The sequence below is a fragment of the Lepisosteus oculatus genome, chromosome 21, assembly GCF_040954835.1.
Source record: "Lepisosteus oculatus isolate fLepOcu1 chromosome 21, fLepOcu1.hap2, whole genome shotgun sequence".
Taxonomy (NCBI): domain Eukaryota; kingdom Metazoa; phylum Chordata; class Actinopteri; order Semionotiformes; family Lepisosteidae; genus Lepisosteus; species Lepisosteus oculatus.
In genome coordinates, this window is record NC_090716.1 from 131586 (window position 1) to 154433 (window position 22848).

Here is a 22848-nt window from a genome sequence, read left to right on the forward strand (position 1 = left end):
TACAGCTGTCAAACTTTATTAATAACTACAAGCCAATGGCTCACAATAGAAACACGGGTTCACGCCGACGCCCCACAGCTCCTGCCGAGGACACTGCTCCCCTCGGACAGACTAGCCCGGCTGCGTCCTAGCTGTGGACACTGGACAACATACCTTCCCATACACTTGACACTGCTGTCCGCAACTTGAGTACATCCCAGGCCAACAGCTGCTTAACCGTGAACTGTCCACACAAAGAACTGCTGCCTGTGTAGAAATCGCCAGTGGAGTGGAGTGACGGGTCTGGCTCTTGACTGCTCTGCTCACTGAGGTTTTCCAATCAGGCTGCAGCCTATCTGTTGGTACAGCACCTCCCAGCACCTTCCACTGCTCCCTGTAGAGAAGCCAGTCAGTTCACACCTCGTCACTCTATTTATACTTATTTACACATCAGGCCCCCATCTTCCTCCTAGCAGCTCTGCTAGTGGATTCTGGTCAGCTCCTCCACGATCTTGATGACCTCATCCACTGCGGCTTCCCTCTTCATCCCGCTCCCATCGTCAATCTGAAACAAGGAAAGCAGCATGACACCCCCTCAGCCTGAAACACCCTCGCCCCAGCTACCACCTCCCGGAGACCCGGCTTCCTGTCCAGGACCCTGTGTTTTTTCTAGAAACCAGTCTTTTGTGACCAGCAGGTTAGAGCTCTTACTTCATTTTAGAGCTCGGGGCTGTTTGTCATTCCCATTTCCTCCCACTGCTTCTTGAAAAGTGGCCTAACTAAGACGTTAGACTGCACAAAATGCACAAAATAGACACCCCAGGCTACTAAGAGATCGTAAACAATATAAAAAAAAATTTACATCCCATCCAGAACAGCCGCCAGCTCTTCCGTAGATGGTTCTGTAGCTGCACTGACCTGCAGGCCACTGACCACCTCCTGCATCTTGGCACGGCCAAGGTCCAGAAAGCTCTCAATGAGGTCGCCATCGATGAAGCCGGTCGCCTGTTCTGTCTTGCGCTCCGTGTGGAATGACCTCCAGGTGAGAAAGATTAAGGACGTGTAGCTGTTGACAGGACTGCACAGCAGGCTGCGCCATAGTGAGCGGAATAAGGCTACAGTATTCGTAACAGCAATAACATTTTTACATTTTTTACCCAACAATAAGAGTGCAAAAGGATATAAGGTGTGCTCAATCTTGCCTACACTCTTGATAACCTTGTTGAGTCTGTTCTGCAGGTCCATCAGCAGACTGTACCAGCCCTCCGACAGAGAGGTCACCAACCCTGCGAGAGGGACAATGACAGAGAGAGGAGGGTCACCCGGCTCCAGAATGGACACCCAAGCTACCCCCTACCCCACACCTCTCCTCACCTATCATGCCATTGACGGTGCCGAACAGCACGGAGCCCTGCGTGGGCGTGGAGCTCTCGCCCAGGTTCTGCATGACCAGCGAGCCGTGGCAGAACACGTTGACGAACTCGCCCAGGTGGAACACGCCCACCTCCTGCAGGTGCTGCCGCTCCTCGTCCGTGGTGGCGGCGCTGGGCGGGCGAGGAGGGAGACAGTCAAGCACAGAGCCGGGCGGCAGGAGGAAGCGAAGAGAGAGCTCGGGCTGGAGGGGCGCGACTGCAGTTACCTGTCTTTCTGGCACACAAAGAGGTTGAAGGCATTCTCTGCCCCCAGGAAGTTGTCATCATCCAAGATCTCCACCGCGCTCATCCAGTTGGGGTTGAAGTCACGAGCAATCTAAAGGATCAAAGATCACAATTAGTACAGCAGACGAACAGCCTGTGATATTTTCAACTGACACGTTTATAGGCTTTTTCCTCCCACTTTTACCTCCTCAAAGTTGCCCTCCATGGGTTTGTAAGCCAGCAGCAGCACTGACCTCATCAGGTCCCCCACCAGGATGAAGTCACCCTTAGTCTTTAGGTACAGGGCCATGATGTTGTTATAGTGATTGCATTCGGTGCGGAGCTCCTTCTCCGCAGTCCACTCGTACAGACGCACCTGCGGACAGACAGCTGTGAGACACGAGAGGAGAAAGACAGGCAAGCAGGAAGACCAGGAGAGAGTTACAGTGACAAGCACACAAGTCACACTGGCAGATGTCACAAACTAAGAGAGGTAACAGATGCCCATCAGACTGAAGAGACTCAGTTCCTCCAGCCTGTCAGTGTGGGACACTCCCTTCAGACTAAAGAGACTCAGTTCCTCCAGCCTGTTAGTGTGGGACACTGTCCTTCACCCGTGCGGGACAAACCTTCTGGTTGCTCTTCTCTAGACTGAACTCAGACAAGCAAAACTGACAGCAACAGATCTGGCAGACAGATGCTTACGGTGCTGTTGATGCTGGCAAGCAGTTTGCCATTGAACTCCACCATGGAGTACACAGCTCCCTTCACCTCCTTCTCCGCCACAGTCTGCAGCTTTCCTGTGGGACAGAGACAGCAACGTCAGCTCATCCTGCCTGGCGAAAACCCAGGATCCCACCCAGCCATCCACAACCTGGCAGGGTGGCTCGTTCCAGACCCCCAACCCCCTTTGTGTAAAGAAGCTTTACAGCGCTTCCACAGGGCACTGCCTGCACGCTGCCTCACCGTCAGTGTAGTGGAAGACAATGATGCGCCCCTGCTTGGGCTCAGCCTCCTCGGGGTACACCATGGCCGTCCCCACGACGAAGTACACGGCAGGGTCTCGGCCTAGACGGCAGGACACCATGCTGAGGGCGTACTCGCTGGGCAGGAACTGGTGAGCGTGCAGAACTGGCGGGAAGAGCAGAGCAGTCAGCCTCAGGGAGAGCAAACCCTGCCCTGACACAGGCATACCGCCTAAGAAGCCACTTCAGAAAATTAAACCTCTGCAGACTCTCCCTGCTGCCGGGGAAACAGGTCAGACCCTCACTGCCTTCATCACCTCCACAGTGACCCTGCTGTCCAGGTACAGGGGGGGAGGCGCAGTGACCCCGCTCTCGCGGCACAGGAGGGGGAGCATAGTGACTGTGCTTTTCTTTTATGGGGGAGGTTCACTTGACTTTTAACAATGGGGCAAAACCCTCACCTTCAAAAGTGTGTTGGTCTACAATCAGCAGGCTGTGAACTTCCATCTCCTCACCAAATGAAGTCTCGTGGGGCGACGTGCTGCTGGGAAACAGCTTACTGGAGCTGACACTGGTGGACAGGGCCTGTGACCAGAACAAACATGACTGGAGCTGACACTGGTGGACAGGGCCTGTGACCAGAACAAACATGACTGGAGCTGACACTGGTGGACCGAGCCCGAGACCAGAACAAACATGACCGGAGCTGACACTGGTGGACCGGGCCTGTGACCAGAACAAACATGACCGGAGCTGACACTGGTGGACCGAGCCCGAGACCAGAACAAACATGACCGGAGCTGACACTGGTGGACCGGGCCCGTGACCAGAACAAACATGACCGGAGCTGACACTGGTGGACCGAGCCCGAGACCAGAACAAACATGACCGGAGCTGACACTGGTGGACCGAGCCCGAGACCAGAACAAACATGACCGGAGCTGACACTGGTGGACCGAGCCCGAGACCAGAACAAACATGACTGGAGCTGACACTGGTGGACCGAGCCCGAGACCAGAACAAACATGACTGGAGCTGACACTGGTGGACCGAGCCCGAGACCAGAACAAACATGACTGGAGCTGACACTGGTGGACAGGGCCCGTGACCAGAACAAACATGACCGGAGCTGACACTGGTGGACAGGGCCTGTGACCAGAACAAACATGACCGGAGCTGACACTGGTGGACCGAGCCCGAGACCAGAACAAACATGACCGGAGCTGACACTGGTGGACCGAGCCCGAGACCAGAACAAACATGACCGGAGCTGACACTGGTGGACCGGGCCTGTGACCAGAACAAACATGACCGGAGCTGACACTGGTGGACCGAGCCCGAGACCAGAACAAACATGACCGGAGCTGACACTGGTGGACCGAGCCCGAGACCAGAACAAACATGACTGGAGCTGACACTGGTGGACCGAGCCCGAGACCAGAACAAACATGACTGGAGCTGACACTGGTGGACAGGGCCCGTGACCAGAACAAACATGACTGGAGCTGACACTGGTGGACAGAGCCCGAGACCAGAACAAACATGACTGGAGCCCACAGTGTTGGACAAAGCGTGAGACAAGAACATTACTGACATGGTTGGACAGACTAAGAGACAGATGGACAGAGATGTTAATTATTCAATTGAGTGGCCAAATTGCTGCGAACACAAGGAAGCAGACGCCTCACAAACCAGCCTGCGTACCTGAGTACTTGCGCTGGGGCGCACAGCTGCTGTAGCCCCACTGGCGTCCTGCACCTCAACCCTGCTGGACAGCACTCCGAAGCACTGCGAGGACTCCTGGTAACAGATCCGCCTGGGAGAGAGATGCAGAGCGTCAGCATTGCGGAGCAGTCAGCGTTCCGACAGTGTCAGAGAGTAAGCGTGTCGTCTCTCACCTGGGACTCTCGTACAGTGGGACAGTGCGAATGTGCAGCTTCTGAATCTCATCAATGGTGCCAATGGTCAGAGTGCTGTTATTGGCCAGAGCCAAACTGACAGAGACAGCAACAAAGCGAACAAACAGCCCGATGAGAGAGAGAGGAAAGCACTGTTAGGGACAGTTCCTGAATTTTACATCAGAAATGTACACAACTTGTTCAAGTACAATTCTCACAATCTGAAAGAACCCAATCTTAACTAGACATATCATCAGATAAAATGTGATAATAAAAAGAAAACTTTTTAACAACTGCAAAGCAAAAGATTAATTCCAGGCCTAGTCCGGTCCGGGGACACTCTCACACACAGACCAGACCCGGTGCGGTCCGGGGACGCTCACACACACACAGACCGGACCCAGTCCGGTCCGGTCCGGGAACGCTCACACACACAGACCATACAACATGGGGAAGCTCTTATGAGATCTGCGAGGAGAGAGGCAATTGTAAGGAGAGAGAAGAGAGGAGATTGTAAGGAATAAGGAGAGGAGATTCTAAGAACAGAGGAGAGAGAGGAAGACAGAGGGAGAGAGAGACAGAGGGGTTATGGGAGACAAATGAACACCCAGGAAGCAGTAGGACAGAAAGTTAAGAGAAATGAACCAGAAAAAGTCTGAGAATAAACAAAGGAGGATGATGTGGGGATACCCCACTATCACAGCTCACCCCAGATTCTAGAGCACGTGCAGAGGAGCTCACCTGTCGGGGTACCCCTCTGAGTTGAGAGGACACATGTAGTTCACCTCCTTCAGGTTGACGTTGGAGAAGACGAGCTTGTGGTTGCTGCTGTAGATGACGGTGGGCCGGTCGGAGCAGGCGAACACGTTGGAGGTGGAGAGCGAACGGAAGGTGCGCAGCACTGTGGGCTGAGTGCCCAGGGTCACCTTCTTCCGCTCACTGAGCGCACCTGGGCAGGGAGCAGCAGGCTTAGACACCTGAGCGGCACAGACACTCCCCCTCCTCCAGAGCCCCCCCCCCACACAGACACTCCTCCAGAGCCCCCCCCACACCCCCACCCTCCTCCAGAGCCCCCCCAACACACACCCCCACCCTCCTCCAGAGCCCCCCCAACACACACCCCCACCCTCCTCCAGAGCCCCCCCAACACACACCCCCACCCTCCTCCAGAGCCCCCCCCACACACACCCCCACCCTCCTCCAGAGCAACACACACACACACCCCCACCCTCCTCCAGAGCACCAAGGAGACACACCCAGACCACACTCCCAGCACACCTGTCTCAATGTCCAGACCGAAGTAGAAGAGTGCACCGTCTCCCAGCGCGCACAGCAGGTAATGGCTGCCCTCAAATGTGGTCATCAGGATGGAACGAGGAATGATCTCTGCTCACACAGAGGACGAGAGGTAGCGATGTCACTGACAGGATATGCTCAATTTGTTTGCGAAAAGCAAAAACAATTTAATGTTCCAATAGCTCATCTCTAATCTTTCTTGTGGGAGCAGCTCCAGGAATAAATTATTCTACCCAAATTCCAACACACGCAGGTGAAGCATTTTCAGAAACGGAAGAAAAAAGAAAAATAGCCAAACAGTTGAGATCTATTTCAAAGCACCGGCAATGCCAGCCCTACGTCCTCGTGCTCCAGTTTGTGTTTCAGCCGACGCTCGATGCCCCTCACCTCCACCCAGCATCTCTCTGTGCAGGGGGCTGAAGTCCGGCAGCCGCAGGACCCGGGCCGAGATGTCGGTCCACAGGCCCACAGCACACAGCCGGGACTCGGTCCCCTCACCCAGCGCTGTGATGTCCACACACGCCACCTCGTGATCCATCTCTGTGGAGCTGAGAGACAGAAAGGGGGACAGAAAGACGAAGAGAGGGGGGGCAGAGAGCAGAAGAGCAACAAGGCAGAGGGAGAAAGAAAACAGGAAGGAGAGCAGGAAATGTATGGATGGAAACAGGAGGAAAGGGACAAAACAGGGAGAGATTAAGCCAGGAACAGAACAGGTAGAGACACAAAGGGAGCAGAGACAGGGAGAAGGAGGACAGAGAGGGCAGGACAGAGACAGAAGGGGCAGAGAGAGTAATTAGATGAAAGAATGGAGAGAGAGAACCAAGAGGTCAGACTCTGCAAGTTTTACTAGCAGGTGTGTCAGTCAGTGCGATTCGCTGTCAGTAAGACAGCAGGCCACTGTCCGCTTGAGAGCTGCCACTATAATATTTCATAGGAGATCCAGAAAAAATATATCCTTAACCAAAATAAATTTAAAAACTAATACACAATACAGTACATATAAGACTGAAATTAATAAAAAATAATGAACTTTTCAGACCTTGCCATTTTGCCAGCAGTTCTATTTGTTCCAGCAAGAAAGCTTTATCTCAGCAGCACTCTCTAAAGACCTGCGGCATGAACACCATCACGATTTCACTTCGTTCAAAGACCTTTCTTACATCCTTTCTTTTTCAATCTCCACCAGCACTTTCTATACAGGCCTGTGGCCTTTTGGTCACTCAAAATGACAATCAAGAAGGCACAACATGTTAGGAAAGCTCAAAATAATTAAATGATACAGCAAAGCTCAACCACCACTTGCAGACAAACTCACAATGCCCACTGAGCTGCATCTCCTGTCCTCCTACACCTGAAGAGCTCATTCCAGAATAAGACCGCACTATATCCAACACACGTCCTTCTTTAATAGTCACTAGATCCAATTCGCACAATGTAAAAGTGCATTACAGAAGAAACAACTGTATCCAAAATAATTAAAAGTCAAACCAGTCAAATTTGACAAAATACACAATGAAATTGAGGCTATATGAAACTTTAAAATGCTCTTACAACGGGGGGGGGGGCACATCTTTAGACAAAGCGATGTGGGAGTGTGGAACAAGCTGGCCAGCCATGTTGTTTTAACATGAGACCCTGCCCGCGTTCAAGATACAGCTGGATGAGACCCAAGCATCAGGGCCAGATGTCCGACGCTCGTCTGTAACCCTTGTGTTCTCGTATGTCAGTACCTGATCTGCTTCAGTTCTCCTCGGTGTATCTCCAGGTAGTACAGCACCCGGCCCACGGCCAGCACCACCTGGCCCGCGTTGCAGGCGGCCACGCTGATGTTGCGCCCCCTGGGCTCCTGCCACTCGCTGGCCAGGGCCTTGCTGTCCTGCGTCACCAGCCGCACGGAGCCCGAGGTGATCTGCCACACAGACACGCGACTTCAGCATGGTCACGCACGGGACCGGCGAGGCCAAACCCACCGCGCCCAGCCGCGCAGCGAAGCTCTCTCAAGCTCCGGGTCCAACGCCCACCGGCCAGCACCTGGATGAGCTGCTGATGGGCCACGTTGCCGCAGTAGAAGGTCTGCTGATTGTCCACGAACCCGGGCAGCTCGGTCTCCTCCACCTCCTCCCCGCTGAGCATCAGCACCCTGCGGACGGCATGCCGCGTAAGAACCAAACCGCGCTTCGCTTGGCGCCCCCCCTTCCGAACCTGCGCCCTTCACCCCGCCTCACCTGGTCTGACCCACGAAGGACAGGACCAGCATGTCGTCCGTCTCGCGACCGGCCTCCGAGCGCAGGGGCCACAGGCCTGGCAGCAAGGCAGAGAGCAAGAGTTACTTCACTGGAGCAGGAGGAGCAGGGTGTGCTGCGGGCAGACGGGCAGACGGGCGCCCAGAGCTCCCGCATCCCAGTCTCGCAATCGATAGCCGACCTTTGATTCCCGGAAGGTCGATGCTCGCGTGCTCGTGGATGCCGATGCCATTCCGGATGATCCGAAGGGAGCCTTCCTTAAATGCTCCCGAGCAGGTGACGAGCTGCAACGACACCGAGAGCCGAAGGTCAAGCACGCCCTCAGCCGAACCTCCCCGCTGAGCCCAGGGCGCCGGCGGACATACCTGGCCCTGCCCCTGCCTCTCCAGGTCCACCACACACATGTCCACGATGGGGCCCAGGTTGGTGAAGGTCTCCATCACGGCCACGTAGGAGCCCTGGTCATTGCTGTCCACATTCAGCTGCAACACAGAGGGCCAGCGTCAGGGCGGCGCGGACGGCCCCCCCCTGGGGCTGGACTGCACGGGGGCAGACATGTACCTTCACGAGCTGCGAGTCTCCAAGCCGGGACCCCACAAACACCACGCCGTTGTCCAGGTAGGTCAGGCACTCAGCAATGGAGGTCTGGGGAAAGGGACGGGCAGAAAGTCAGTGCCGCTCTGCCCCTGCACCCCTATGACCCCGCCCCAGGGCGCTCCCCCGGTACCTCTCCCAGCAGCTCCACGCGCAGGTCCTTCAGCGCCACAGTGCCGTCCATAAGCTCCTCCCTCTCCAGCAACAGCATGAACAGCCGGCCCTCCATGTCGCCCAGCAGGTAGCGCGAGCCGTTGGGGTCAACGCGGTTGTGACACACGATGGTGCTTTGCTGGGGGGACACAGCAGGAGCAGAGTCAGTGGGGCAGTGCCGGTGCCAGGGAGGCGGCCCACGGGACCCTGCACGGCCTCACCTTGATGGTAGGGGGCGCTATGGCCAGGTACTTGTCTCCGTTGTGGTAAGTGATGGACTCCTGCCCGATGATGATGGCTCCTCCGAACGGCTCAGGCACTAAGAGAACACACAAGTTACACACTGCCCCTGCCCTCAGCCCACGCCTCCCATCCCCATCCCCCTCTCCCGCACAGAGCGCGCGCCTCCCATCCCCCTCTCCCGCACAGAGCGCGCGCCTCCCATCCCCCTCTCCCGCACAGAGCGCGCGCCTCCCATCCCCCTCTCCCGCACAGAGCGCGCGCCTCCCATCCCCCTCTCCCGCACAGAGCGCGCGCCTCCCATCCCCCTCTCCCGCACAGAGCGCGCGCCTCCCATCCCCCTCTCCCGCACAGAGCGCGCGCCTCCCGTCTCTCCCAGAGAGCAGTTCTCCCCTACCTGTGATGACCATAGACGCCTCAGCTTCCACGTTCTCCTGTTTCCAGGGCCCCTTGTTGAACTCTTTCTCCCGCAGGGAGACCTCATAGGTTTTGACATGGCGGCCCTGGGGGTCCTGGAACAACAGAGCAGATCAGGAGCCAGAAGGAGACACCGGCTCAGACCTTTGGCACAGGCACACCACACCACACACCCCGCCACACGGGGGCGCCGGTCCGGGCAGTACCTGGTAGATGAAGCAGATGGTGGGCGCGGGGCAGCCATACAGGAAGTGCACGTCGATGACTTGCAGCTCCTCCAGCCGGATGTTGAAGGCCTTCAGCTCCCGGTTGTCACGGTCCAGCGGGATGACCTTGAACAGGCCGTCATACAACCGCAGCCCGATCATCCGACACTCCGGGTCGATGATCCCGATGATCCCGGTCTCCGAGGGCCGGCCAATCCGGTCCTGACACGGGAAGAGAGTGAGCCACCTGTTCGCACTCTCCAGCTCTCCCTCTGCACGCCTCCCGTCCCTTCAACCCCTCTCCCTCTGCAGGCCTCCCGTCCCTTCAACCCCTCTCCCTCTGCAGTCCTCCCGTCCCTTCAACCCCTCTCCCTCTGCAGTCCTCCCGTCCCTTCAACCCCTCTCCCTCTGCAGGCCTCCCGTCCCTTCAACCCCTCTCCCTCTGCAGGCCTCCCGTCCCTTCAACCCCTCTCCCTCTGCAGGCCTCCCGTCCCTTCAACCCCTCTCCCTCTGCAGACCTCCCGTCCCTTCAACCCCTCTCCCTCTGCAGGCCTCCCATCCCTTCAACCCCTCTCCCTCTGCAGTCCTCCCGTCCCTTCAACCCCTCTCCCTCTGCAGGCCTCCCGTCCCTTCAACCCCTCTCCCTCTGCAGGCCTCCCGTCCCTTCAACCCCTCTCCCTCTGCAGGCCTCCCGTCCCTTCAACCCCTCTCCCTCTGCAGGCCTCCCGTCCCTTCAACCCCTCTACCTCTGCATGCTTCCTGTTCCATGTATGTTGTGTGTGTACTGTGTGGGCACGTATGTACTGTGTCCGTATGTGTGTGTGCGTGTACTGTACTGTGTGTACTGTACCTGCACACTGCCATGGGCTCTGGGGACCAGGTGTGTGTGTGTACCGTACCTGCACACTGCCATGGGCTCTGGGGAGCAGGTGTGTGTGTGTACCGTACCTGTACACTGCCATGGGCTCTGGGGAGCAGGTGTGTGTGTGTACCGTACCTGTACACTGCCATGGGCTCTGGGGAGCAGGTGTGTGTGTGTACCGTACCTGCACACTGCCATGGGCTCTGGGGAGCAGGTGTGTGTGTGTACCGTACCTGCACACTGCCATGGGCTCTGGGGAGCAGGTGTGTGTGTGTACCGTACCTGTACACTGCCATGGGCTCTGGGGAGCAGGTGTGTGTGTGTACCGTACCTGCACACTGCCATGGGCTCTGGGGAGCAGGTGTGTGTGTGTACCGTACCTGCACACTGCCATGGGCTCTGGGGAGCAGGTGTGTGTGTGTACCGTACCTGCACACTGCCATGGGCTCTGGGGAGCAGGTGTGTGTGTGTACCGTACCTGCACACTGCCATGGGCTCTGGGGAGCAGGTGTGTGTGTACCGTACCTGCACACTGCCATGGGCTCTGGGGAGCAGGTGTGTGTGTGTACCGTACCTGCACACTGCCATGGGCTCTGGGGAGCAGGTGTGTGTGTACCGTACCTGCACACTGCCATGGGCTCTGGGGAGCAGGTGTGTGTGTACCGTACCTGCACACTGCCATGGGCTCTGGGGAGCAGGTGTGTGTGTGTACCGTACCTGCACACTGCCATGGGCTCTGGGGAGCAGGTGTGTGTGTGTACTGTACCTGCACATTGCCATGGGCTCTGGGGAGCAGGTGTGTGTGTGTACCGTACCTGCACACTGCCATGGGCTCTGGGGAGCAGGTGTGTGTGTGTACCGTACCTGTACACTGCCATGGGCTCTGGGGAGCAGGTGTGTGTGTGTACCGTACCTGTACACTGCCATGGGCTCTGGGGAGCAGGTGTGTGTGTGTACCGTACCTGCACACTGCCATGGGCTCTGGGGAGCAGGTGTGTGTGTGTACCGTACCTGCACACTGCCATGGGCTCTGGGGAGCAGGTGTGTGTGTGTGTACCGTACCTGCACACTGCCATGGGCTCTGGGGAGCAGGTGTGTGTGTGTACTGTACCTGTACACTGCCATGGGCTCTGGGGAGCAGGTGTGTGTGTGTACTGTACCTGCACACTGCCATGGGCTCTGGGGAGCAGGTGTGTGTGTGTACTGTACCTGCACACTGCCATGGGCTCTGGGGAGCAGGTGTGTGTGTGTACTGTACCTGCACACTGCCATGGGCTCTGGGGAGCAGGTGTGTGTGTGTACTGTACCTGCACACTGCCATGGGCTCTGGGGAGCAGGTGTGTGTGTGTACTGTACCTGCACACTGCCATGGGCTCTGGGGAGCAGGTGTGTGTGTGTACTGTACCTGCACACTGCCATGGGCTCTGGGGAGCAGGTGTGTGTGTGTACTGTACCTGTACATTGCCATGGGCTCTGGTGATTATATCGATGCTGTCACCATTCTGCTTGTACTCCAAAATACAGGCGTTGTATTTGGCCGTCAGAATGAAAAGCAGATCCTTACTCTCCCCCTGCAGAACCAACAAAGAAACATCATGCAGACAAAGAAGAGGGCATCTTCCACCTGCACCTGCTAGTCCAGAGCTAGAGAGACTGCATGAAGAAGCCAATCTTTTCTGCAGCAACACAGGTACCAAGAAGTGGGATGTTTAGAATTCAAACCTCCTGAAAATCTAAAGTGGAACTAAATCTGTATGGCAGCAAAGCTTCTCATGTCAGGAGAAATGAATCCAAGCAGACTCTCTCCCCTCTATCCCCCCTCCTTCCTGTCTCTTCTTCACTCTCCCACTCTGGTCCTTCACTTCCCCTCTCAAATACAAACGGCTTTATTGGCATGATGGGTAAATTACAGTCTTGCCAACGTGTGTAGAATAACCCTGCCATATCACCTATCATGCCATATAGGGCATGGGTTGGCTTACACTTTCAAATTTTGCAGCAAAATGTTTATGGATGCATTGCTAGAGCCTCCATCTAATGGCATAGAAAGCCCTGGATGTATTCTCCTTCAGTGCCTTCGCTGCCAGGTCAAAACTCCCAGATGAGCTGATAGTCAGACCGAGTTGTGTGTAGCTGGATGTGTGCTCCAATCGGTTGTTGCTCAGTGTAAAGTTCTACCCATTTCCCTGAAACTTTTCTTTTGGAAAACCATGACTCTGGTCTTGTCCAGATGGGCTGGCAGTGCCCAGGTCTGACAGTACTGCTCCAGCAGTGCCAGGCTCTGCGGCAGCCCCTGTTCTGGGTCCAGATTGACTGGCAGTGCCCAGGTCTGACAGTACTGCTCCAGCAGTGCCAGGCTCTGCCGCAGCCCCTGTTCTGGGTCCAGATTGACTGGCAGTGCCCAGGACTGACAGTACTGCTCCAGCAGTGCCAGGCTCTGCCGCAGCCCCACTCTGGGTCCAGATGGGCTGGCAGCGCCCAGGTGTCTCCCTCCGTCTCTCTCCTGCTCACCTTGGGTCGGAACAGCTCCATCACTGCGATCTTGCCGTACATCCCCACCTCCTTGACGGGCCGCAGCCCCTCCGCAGTCACCACATAGATCTCCAGCCGCGTGTTCTTGGCGATCAGCAGGTTGAGGTCGTCTGCAGAGGTGAAGTGTCCTGAGGCAGGAGGAACAGGGGAGAGGAAAGGAGAGTGGTGAAGGAGCAGGTCAGGGCTGGGGCACCGGCAGCCCTGCGGCTCCCCTCTCTCTAGCCTGAGCCACCACCTCCCAGAGCTGCTACAACCCGAGCGACACGACACTGCAGCTGCGACCCACAGCTCCACAGGCTCCGTCAACCCAGGCTGGAAGGCAGAAGGGATTCGAGTCGATTTAAAAGTCACAAAATAAAAATCAATATTATTCAATTAGGGAACGATAGCCGTTGTCTCGGGGTGACCGGGATCCCGGCACCCAAGGACACTGAACGCTGTCCAGTCAGGCTCATTCGGTCAGCGGCGACAACCCGGACTGGGAGCCCCAAGTCCCGGGGTCAGGTCGCGACACCGAAGGCACCGCTGATTATCAACACCCTTTCAGAAATAATCCCGCTAGAAAAACGACCCTTCGACCCTTTTCATCTCAGAAATTTACTCCCGTTTCGCCAGGGCAGGCGGGCAGAACGCAGGAAATAAGAAGCCAGCAGGACAATAACACCGCAGGCCTCCACCTGAGCCGGGGGCTCAATTAGGCGCGCCACGCCGCGCAGGAGCAGCACGATGACGGTAGCACCGAGGCCACAACCGGACACTTCGAAAGCAGAAATATAGACAATTACCGGTAATGCAGGCATTAACTGCAGTGGGTTTCTGAGCCGTCACCACGTAGTTGTACGACATGGTGCTGAGCAAAGAGGTAACACACACCGAAGCGAAGGCAAACTACCGCTAATCTGCGCGCTTGTGCCCGCAGCAGGACAGACCGCGGCACAGCGCCCCCTGGCGCGGCGGAGGCCGAGCAACGCCCGGCCCGCAGACCTGCTCAGCAGGAAGAGGCTGTAGAAGCAGGAGGTGTGCACAGCGTGTGAAGCGTAAAAGAAAACTCTGCTCCACTGCGGCAATGATTAACCCAAACAGCGCGCCAGTGCTGCGGTGAAGATGTCGCAGTTTAGTCTGTCCCAGCAGGGTCTGTAACAGTGCAGCCTAACCGCTGTCCGGGGCACAGGCCTGCGCAGCGTCCGATATTAACAATCCACTCGGATGGCCCCGTCACAACATATTACAAAATATAAATATGTGATGCGTTTCTTTTAAATAAATCTTCTCGCTTCGGTAACACTTAATTCCGGGTTCTTTCAATTAGTGTCGGGGAACACAAGCGTAAACCTCAAAGTTGCTCTGTGCCTTTAAGAGGCGGGCTCTCTCCACAGAGCAGCCAATGGCGAGCGCTTCCGGCCTGCGCCTCCTGCACTAGCGAGCGGGCGGTGGAGACAGAGTAGCGAGAGTTTCCTGGCTGCGGGCTAGCTAGCCTTACGTTACTCGGTGCAGGTCGGTTCACACGAACACTTCTAAAATACCAATTTAAACACAGGGAATGCACTGACAGCGGCACCTGCGGAGAGTGATTTACCCCTGTGAACTCCGTATCGGTCAAGTGAAGCGAGGGCGCTAAGTCGGTTGTTGCTGCTGCCGCCAAACCGCGGTACGTGTCTCGTTTCTATAGCTGGAGGGGAGTTCTTGTACTTCGCTTAAGAGTGTGAACCATTTACTGTGCCACCGTGCTCTAACCCTAGAGCTGGTTTTGCATCTTGTTAAGCTTTAGACCTGCAAATACCCATCTGTTTTTATATACTCGTCCTGTGCGTTTCTGTATACAGTATATGTATATATACACCAGTCCAGTGCGTCTTTGTATATATGTGTATATACACCTGTCCCGTCCGTCTCGCCAGCAGCCATATCACTCTGCCACTCACAACTGGCAGCCCACTGGAGCTCAGCAGGTGTGAGCCTGGTCAGTACCTGGATGGGAGACTCCTGGGAAAAACTAAGGTTGCTGCTGGAAGAGGTGTTAGTGGGGCCAGCAGGGTGCGCTCACCCTGTGGTCCATGTGGGTTCTAATGCCCCAGCATAGTGACGGGGACACTATACTGTAAACAGGTGCTGTCCTTTGGATGAGACGTAAAACCAAGGTCCTGACTCTCTGTGGTCATTAAAAATCCCAGGGCATTTATTGAAAAGAGTAGGGGTGTAACCCCGGTGTCCTGGCCAAATTTCCCATTGACCTTTACAGATAATGGCCTCCTAAACACCATCTATGAATATTGCTTTTCTCCCTACTGAGAGCTCGTGTGTGGTGAGCGTTCTGGATCACTATGGCTGCCGTCACATCATCCAGGTGGGGCTGCACATTGGTGGTGGGGGTGGAGGGGATCCCCATTACCTGTAAAGCACTTTGAGTGAAGTGTCCAGAAAAGTGCTATATAAGTGTAAGCAATTATTATTATATGTGGTTATATACAAGTAATAGGTTTATTCCATGCTGAAAAAAAGAAGAAAGAGAACACAACGTTTCGGCCGTGGAGCCTTCTTCAGGTGTGGTTATATACACCTGTCCCGTGTGTATATACACCTGCCCAGTGCGTCTCTGTACAGTGTGTCTCTGTATTGCCCTGTCCCGTTGTCTCAGTGCGCTGCTAACTTGCATGTCTCCCCTCTGTGCAGGGTTGAGCAGTGTTGAGATGACAGCTGTGCTCTCTCTGCTGTCCATCCTGCTGCGTGTTCTGCTGGTGGACGCCACGCTCTCCAAATCTGATTTGAAACCGTCCTTGAAAGCCCCCGAGAAGCAGGTGGGTCTGAGCCTGTTGGTGTGGCAGAGGTCAGCGTGTCTTTGCCCTGCTGTGCACACGCGTGTTCTCGCATCCTGCCGGTCCGTCATCATGCCCGCTTGGCTGTGTTGATCAGGCCCCGGCGGACAGGCCAGTGCAGGAGCGCGGGCTGGTGGTGTCAGACCCCAAGGCGAAGGACATCGTTCGTGAGCACCAGCGGTTCTGCGCCCAGACGGCAGGTCAGCCAGTGTTCGGGGGAGCTGTGCTCGGCTACATCACTCCGGTAAGGGAGAGGGCTGCTTGTTCTTGTGCCAATCCTTCCCCCTCTGTCAACAAAGTCCATCAAGAGGACATCTTCGTGGTCAGCTGTGCCATACAGCATGGGGAACGCACAGGAGGCACAGTTTACACTGTGCCCTTACACAAAGGGTGGGGGAGCTGTGGACACGCTGCCCAGACATGTTGAAGCTGATATCCCGGTTCCTTCCAGCAAATGACTAGACAAGATCATGGGATCGATCAGCTTAAATTTAACAATCAAATGTAATCAATTTAATAATCAATCAGCTTTTAACTACCGAACAAGCTGATGGGCCATGTGGCCCCTCTGGTTTGTTCTCAGCTCCTCCCCCTCACAGACATTATTGGCAATTCTTGCCTTGGAAGTCGTGCTAAAATGTTGATCCATAAGACAAAGTGATAAAATACACACAGTGAATATGTTCCTCTCTGCAGGGTGAGTGCCCTGCTGCAGGCTGTTTCACATTCATCTGCTCTTCATGCTTTCACTCTGTTCTCCGTCTGTCTGAGCAGTGCGAAGGCTCAGGCAGCTCAGCTGAAGTCAGGTCTCTGTGCTCTTGTTCTTCCTGAGGAGTGTGTGTGTGTGTGTTTGAGACTGCAGTGCTGAGACTCAGCTCTCTCTCTGTCTCTCTCAGTGGAACTCTCATGGCTACGATGTGGCGAAGCAGTTTGGGGCAAAGCTGACCTCTGTGTCTCCGGTGTGGCTGCAGCTGCGACGCCGAGGGCGAGACAGCTTCCACATCACAGGCCTGCACAACTCTGACCAGGGTGACACCACTACACACTGCTACACAACACAACACAACATCACAGGCCTGCACGACTCTGACCAGGGTGACACCACTACACACTGCTACACAACACAACATCACAGGCCTGCACGACTCTGACCAGGGTGACACACCAGTACACAACACTACACATTGCTACACAACACAACATCACGGGCCTGCACGACTCTGACCAGGGTGACACACCGCTGCACACAAGTATACAACACTGCACGCTGCTACACAACACATCGTGCAGGCCCGCATCTGACCAGGGTGACACACCGCTGCACAACACTACACAACAGTACACACTGCTACACAGCACGACATTGCGGGCCTGCATGACTCTGACCAGGGTGACATGCAGTTGCACAAAAGTACACAGCACTAGATATTGCTACACAACGCTACACACTGAAAACCCACAGGACTCACACTCGCAGTGTGATTCAGCAGCACAGGGAGCTCCAACATCACAAGCTGCCCGTCGAAACAGGTGTAAAAGAGCACAGCAGCAACGATGAGTCAGGGGTAACGTCTCTCTCTCAACAGGGTGGATGAGAGCTGTGAGGAAGAGTAACAGAAAGATCAAGATCTGTGAGTTTGGACATCTGCCTCCTCTCCCTTTTTCTATTTCACCCCCCTCCATCTTCCTCTCTTTCCCTCTCCCCTTCACCTCTCCCTCCATCAGTCTCTTTCTCCCCTTCACCTCTCTCCTTTCTCACTCTTCTGCTCTTCTCTCAAATCCACGATCAGCAAGCTTTATTGGCATTACTGATGAATTACTGTGTTGCCAAGTGAATACTGTAGAATAAGAAAATTTTACATTTCATACATATTTTTGGACAGTTATATTACATAAAACAATTTTGAAAGAGAGGCTTACTCTCAATTCCTAAGGGTGTGACAGGAGATCACACACTGTATTATTAATATTGAGAGACGGGCTCACTGTCTGTTCCTCAGGCTGTGACAGGAGATCACACACTGTATTATTATTGAGAGACAGGCTCAATGTTCCTCAGGCTGGGACAGGAGATCACACACTGTATTATTATTATTGAGAGACAGGCTCACTGTCTGTTCCTCAGGCTGTGACAGGAAATCACACACTGTATTATTATTGAGAGACAGGCTCACTGTCTGTTCCTCAGGCTGTGACAGGAGATCACACACTGTATTATTATTATTGAGAGACAGGCTCACTGTCTGTTCCTCAGGCTGTGACAGGAGATCACACACTGTATTATTATTGAGAGACAGGCTCAATGTTCCTCAGGCTGTGACAGGAGATCACACACTGTATTATTATTGAGAGACAGGCTCAATGTTCCTCAGGCTGGGACAGGAGATCACACACTGTATTATTATTATTGAGAGACAGGCTCACTGTCTGTTCCTCAGGCTGGGACAGGAGATCACACACTGTATTATTATTATTGAGAGACAGGCTCACTGTCTGTTCCTCAGGCTGTGACAGGAGATCACACACTGTATTATAATTGAGAGACAGGCTCACTGTCTGTTCCTCAGGCTGTGACAGGAAATCACACACTGTATTATTATTGAGAGACAGGCTCACTGTCTGTTCCTCAGGCTGTGACAGGAGGTCACACACTGTATTATTATTATTGAGAGACAGGCTCACTGTCTGTTCCTCAGGCTGTGACAGGAGATCACACACTGTATTATTATTGAGAGACAGGCTCAATGTTCCTCAGGCTGTGACAGGAGATCACACACTGTATTATTATTACTGAGAGACAGGCTCACTGTTCCTCAGGCTGTGACAGGAGATCACACACTGTATTATTATTGAGAGACAGGCTCACTGTCTGTTCCTCAGGCTGTGACAGGAGATCACACACTGTATTATAATTGAGAGACAGGCTCACTGTCTGTTCCTCAGGCTGTGACAGGAAATCACACACTGTATTATTATTGAGAGACAGGCTCACTGTCTGTTCCTCAGGCTGTGACAGGAGATCACACACTGTATTATTATTATTGAGAGACAGGCTCACTGTCTGTTCCTCAGGCTGTGACAGGAGATCACACACTGTATTATTATTGAGAGACAGGCTCAATGTTCCTCAGGCTGGGACAGGAGATCACACACTGTATTATTATTATTGAGAGACAGGCTCACTGTCTGTTCCTCAGGCTGGGACAGGAGATCACACACTGTATTATTATTATTGAGAGACAGGCTCACTGTCTGTTCCTCAGGCTGGGACAGGAGATCACACACTGTATTATTATTGAGAGACAGGCTCACCGTCTGTTCCTCAGGCTGTGACAGATTGTGACAGATGGCACAAATTGTAATTATTGTTGTGCAGATTGTCTGGATATTTGAGTGTTTCCCTGTGTACTGGTGCAGTCTTCCACTGTGCCTGTTTGTGCATTGAGGTCTCCATACAGCAGCGCCTTTCCCTGCCCCTGGAAATGACAGATCTCAGCGTGGAGCTTGTGCAGACTCTCTCTCCCTCTTCACCTCTCTCACCCCTCGAGACTTGAGGCTCACTGGCCTCCCTCTCGCTCTGGCAGGGCCCCGCCTGCTGTTCGATGGCTGGTCCTACCAGGACTACGAGAGCGTGCTGTCCAGCGAAGACGAGATCGAGGAGCTGGCCGAGGAAGCAGTGGAGGTGGCAAAGGTACATAGGGGAGAAGGGGAGGGGAGAGAGCTTTTTGTCTGTACTGTAATAAAGTGTTATTATGTCCATTCCTGTTAAATTGTTTTAACCTGGAGCAGAGAAATGAGGAGAGTGGGGGAGTAGAAGATTATACAGTCCAGTCCAGTACTTTATTTAAGATGGCCAGCAATGTGTAATTCTTAACCTGGCCAGAATGAGGCAGCATTGCACATCGTAAAGAACACCTGTAAGGATTCTGTAGCCTTGTCAGACTAACCTCTGGGGGTTCCCTTGTGTCTCGACAGGCAGAGGGGTACGATGGCTTTGTGCTGGAGATGTGGAGTCAGCTGGGAGGACACAGGAGAGTGTGAGGAACTTAGACTGTCACTGGCTTTCCGTCAGTCTGTATCTTTATCGTCTGTCTTTCTCCTTGTTTCACGGCAGAGCTGACTTAACATGTTGGCTTCTGTCTCTAGGGAGCTGGTCCACCTGGTCACCCATCTCTGTGAGACCCTGCGGTCGAGCCAGCTTGGCTGTGTGTTGGTCATCCCCCCTGGCGTAGTCCCCAGGTAAATAAAAGATTTCTGCTATATCACCACAGTTATTTCCAGCAACAAAATCACCCTTCAGCCCACAGCTGGTGTGAGCCTGGTCAGTGCCTGGATGGGAGACTCCTGGGAAAGCTAAAGCTGCTGTTGGAAGAGGTGCTTGTGGGGCCAGCAGGGGGCGCTCACCCTGCGGTCTCTGTGGGTCCTTATGCCCCAGTATAGTGATGGGGACACTATACTGTAAAAAGGCGCCGTCCTTCAGATGATATGTAAATCCTAGGATGTTTCTCAGAAAGAGCAGGGGTGTTACTCCAGTGCCCTGGACAAATTGTATTCCTATTATTATGTTTTACTCAAATTCCTTTTCCTATAAAAGACCACTGTGGCAAAGCCACCAGTAATTCCACCTGGAGCCACAAGAGAGCCCCCACATCCTCTCAACTCCACCCTTTTAATCGGGATAAGAATTTCCATATTAGAGACGGGGATGACTTCTGTGGATATGTGGATATTATGCTCATGAACCATGCAAAACTGGTAGAGGGTCTCATCCTTAATTCATTGAAGGACCTCTGATAGAAAGAAAACAACAAGATACACAAATCAGGATGCTGGACCTGTGGGCCAGCTTGTTACAACCACCTTATAAAAAATTGGTTAGAGGGTTCATTTGCAATAATGAATCTCTCTTCTCTTTGCCTTAGCTCTGACCGGCCTCTCTCTCCTCAATTCTCAATTCAAGATGCTTTATCGGCATGACCAATGAATAAATCAGTGTTGCCAAAGCAAATACATTTAACATAATTGGTCTACAGATATTTACAATATAGACACAGCGTAATACATTTACATACAAACACATGGAACATTATTGAGAGATAGGCTCACTGTTCCTCAGGCTGGGACAGGAGATCACACACTGTATTATTATTGAGAGACAGGCTCACTGTTCCTCAGGCTGTGACAGGAGATCACACACTGTATTACTATTATTGAGAGACAGGCTCACTGTTCCTCAGGCTGGGACAGGAGATCACGCACTGTATTATTATTATTGAGAGACAGGCTCACTGTTCCTCAGGCTGTGACAGGAGATCACACACTGTATTATTATTATTGAGAGACAGGCTCACTGTTCCTCAGGCTGTGACAGGAGATCACACACTGTATTATTATTATTGAGAGGCAGGCTCACTGTCTGTTCCTCAGGCTGTGACAGGAGATCACACACTGTATTATTATTATTGAGATACAGGCTCACTGTTCCTCAGGCTGAGACAGGAGATCAAACACTGTAGTATTATTATTATTATTATTATTATTATTATTATTATTATTATTATTATTATTATTATTGAGAGACAGGCTCACTGTTCCTCAGGCTGGGACAAGAGATCACATACTGGGCTGCCAGTTCAACTGTTCCCTCCTCCTCCTGTGTGTTTCCCAATATGTGAAATATGTTTGATCTGTGCTCTGATGTTGTTGATTCTGAGTTGTGGTGTTCTAGCAGTGCTGTCCTGAGGTGTTGGTGTGGTTTGTGCCAGTGAGCCTCAAGACCAGCTGGCTCAGAGGGCTCTTTGTTGGGCTGAGTTCTTGGCTCAGCAGGGCTTTGTGGTGGTAGGAATTTTGGTCGCTGTTTCTTAGGTGTAACCAATACTTTAATACTCTCTTCTGTATGTTTATTAGTTATGGCCTAATTTGGCCCTGCATGTATTGTTAGGTGTTTTTCTCTGGTCTGTGAGGGGACCCCGCACTTCACTGCCGTATAGGGCAATAGGTTGTATTGCACTTTCAGATATAAAGTTTTTTATGATGATTATTATTATTATTATTATTATTATTATTATTATCATATTTGGAGCCAGATTCTTGTTGGTGGGTTGATGTTGAAAAGCCTCCTTCTTATTGCGTAGAAAGCCCTGAGTGCCTTCTCCCTCAGTGCCTTCACTGCCAGGTCAAAACTCCCAGGAGAGCTGATGGTGAGAACGAGATATGTGTAGCTGGATGTGTGCTCCAATGTGTTGTTGTTGAGTGTGGATTTGTACCTGTTTCCCTGAGGTCTGGCTTTCTTCTTGAAAACCATGACTCTGGTTTTGTCCAGATGGGCTGTCAGTGCCCAGGTCTGACAGTACTGCTCCAGCAGTGCCAGGCTCTGCTGCAGCCCCTGTTCTGGGTCCAGATGGGCTGGCAGTGCCCAGGTCTGACAGTACTGCATCAGCAGTGCCAGGCTCGGCTGCAGCCCCTGTTCTGTGGGCGACAGCAGGACCAGGTCATCTGTGTAGAGCAGGAACTTGATCTCTGTGTCGTGTAGTGTGAGACCAGGAGCTGCAGACTGTTCCAACAACCCTGCCAACTCGTTGATATCGATATTGAACTCTCTCTCCTCTCAGCTCTGACCAGCCGGGCATGTTTGGTCCTCAGGAGTTTGAGCAGTTGGCTCCCACTGTGGACGGCTTCAGCCTGATGACCTATGACTACTCCACTCCTAGCAGGTCAGAACTCCTTCTGGCGCACAGCCTGACCTGCACATGACCGTGTGACCGCAGCACTGTCTCAGTGTCTCTCTCTGTGTCCGGCAGGCCTGGCCCTAGTGCTCCACTGCCTTGGGTTCGTGCTTGTGTGGATGTGCTGGACCCCAAGGCTGTATGGAGACACAAAATTTTGCTGGGACTCAATTTCTATGGCTTGGATTTCTCTCGGCAAGGGGGCGGGGAGCCAGTCCTGGGGAGCAGGTAACGCAGCACCTCCACTGGCCACGCACAGCCCCTGCGACACACTGTGATGGTAACAAT

The 22848-nt window shown here is 53.6% G+C and overlaps 2 protein-coding genes across 4 annotated transcripts in view; one reads left to right on the forward strand and one right to left on the reverse strand.

Moving 5' to 3' along the window:
* On the reverse strand, window positions 1-14046 carry ddb1 (damage-specific DNA binding protein 1). Its single transcript, XM_069181618.1, has 27 exons — window positions 13808-14046; window positions 13002-13150; window positions 11945-12061; window positions 9629-9850; window positions 9403-9517; window positions 8987-9084; window positions 8746-8904; window positions 8580-8663; window positions 8384-8500; window positions 8200-8302; window positions 8001-8076; window positions 7807-7915; window positions 7506-7684; window positions 6163-6323; window positions 5758-5865; window positions 5221-5428; window positions 4480-4575; window positions 4286-4397; window positions 3043-3166; window positions 2583-2747; window positions 2322-2416; window positions 1822-1992; window positions 1619-1728; window positions 1354-1523; window positions 1163-1265; window positions 898-1021; window positions 1-544 (listed from the first exon to the last, which is right to left on the reverse strand). Exons 1-27 carry the CDS (start codon window positions 13866-13868, stop codon window positions 461-463), a joined length of 3420 nt encoding a protein of 1139 aa, XP_069037719.1. The 5' UTR covers window positions 13869-14046; the 3' UTR covers window positions 1-460.
* The window catches only part of chid1 (chitinase domain containing 1), a 10189-nt gene continuing 1323 nt past the window's right edge, over window positions 13983-22848 (forward strand). The window contains exons 1-10 of one of the 3 annotated variants that reach the window (XM_069181619.1): window positions 13983-14039; window positions 15693-15817; window positions 15933-16079; window positions 16732-16864; window positions 17422-17466; window positions 19420-19526; window positions 19811-19872; window positions 19982-20074; window positions 22447-22548; window positions 22636-22788. In XM_069181619.1, the coding sequence (XP_069037720.1) occupies window positions 15710-15817; window positions 15933-16079; window positions 16732-16864; window positions 17422-17466; window positions 19420-19526; window positions 19811-19872; window positions 19982-20074; window positions 22447-22548; window positions 22636-22788 (950 nt within the window). In that variant the 5' untranslated portion in view covers window positions 13983-14039; window positions 15693-15709. Of the gene's footprint in view, window positions 14040-14372; window positions 14671-15692; window positions 15818-15932; window positions 16080-16731; window positions 16865-17421; window positions 17467-19419; window positions 19527-19810; window positions 19873-19981; window positions 20075-22446; window positions 22549-22635; window positions 22789-22848 lie in introns of those variants that run through there. The other 2 variants (XM_006643261.3, XM_015339613.2) reach the window with 2 other exon arrangements.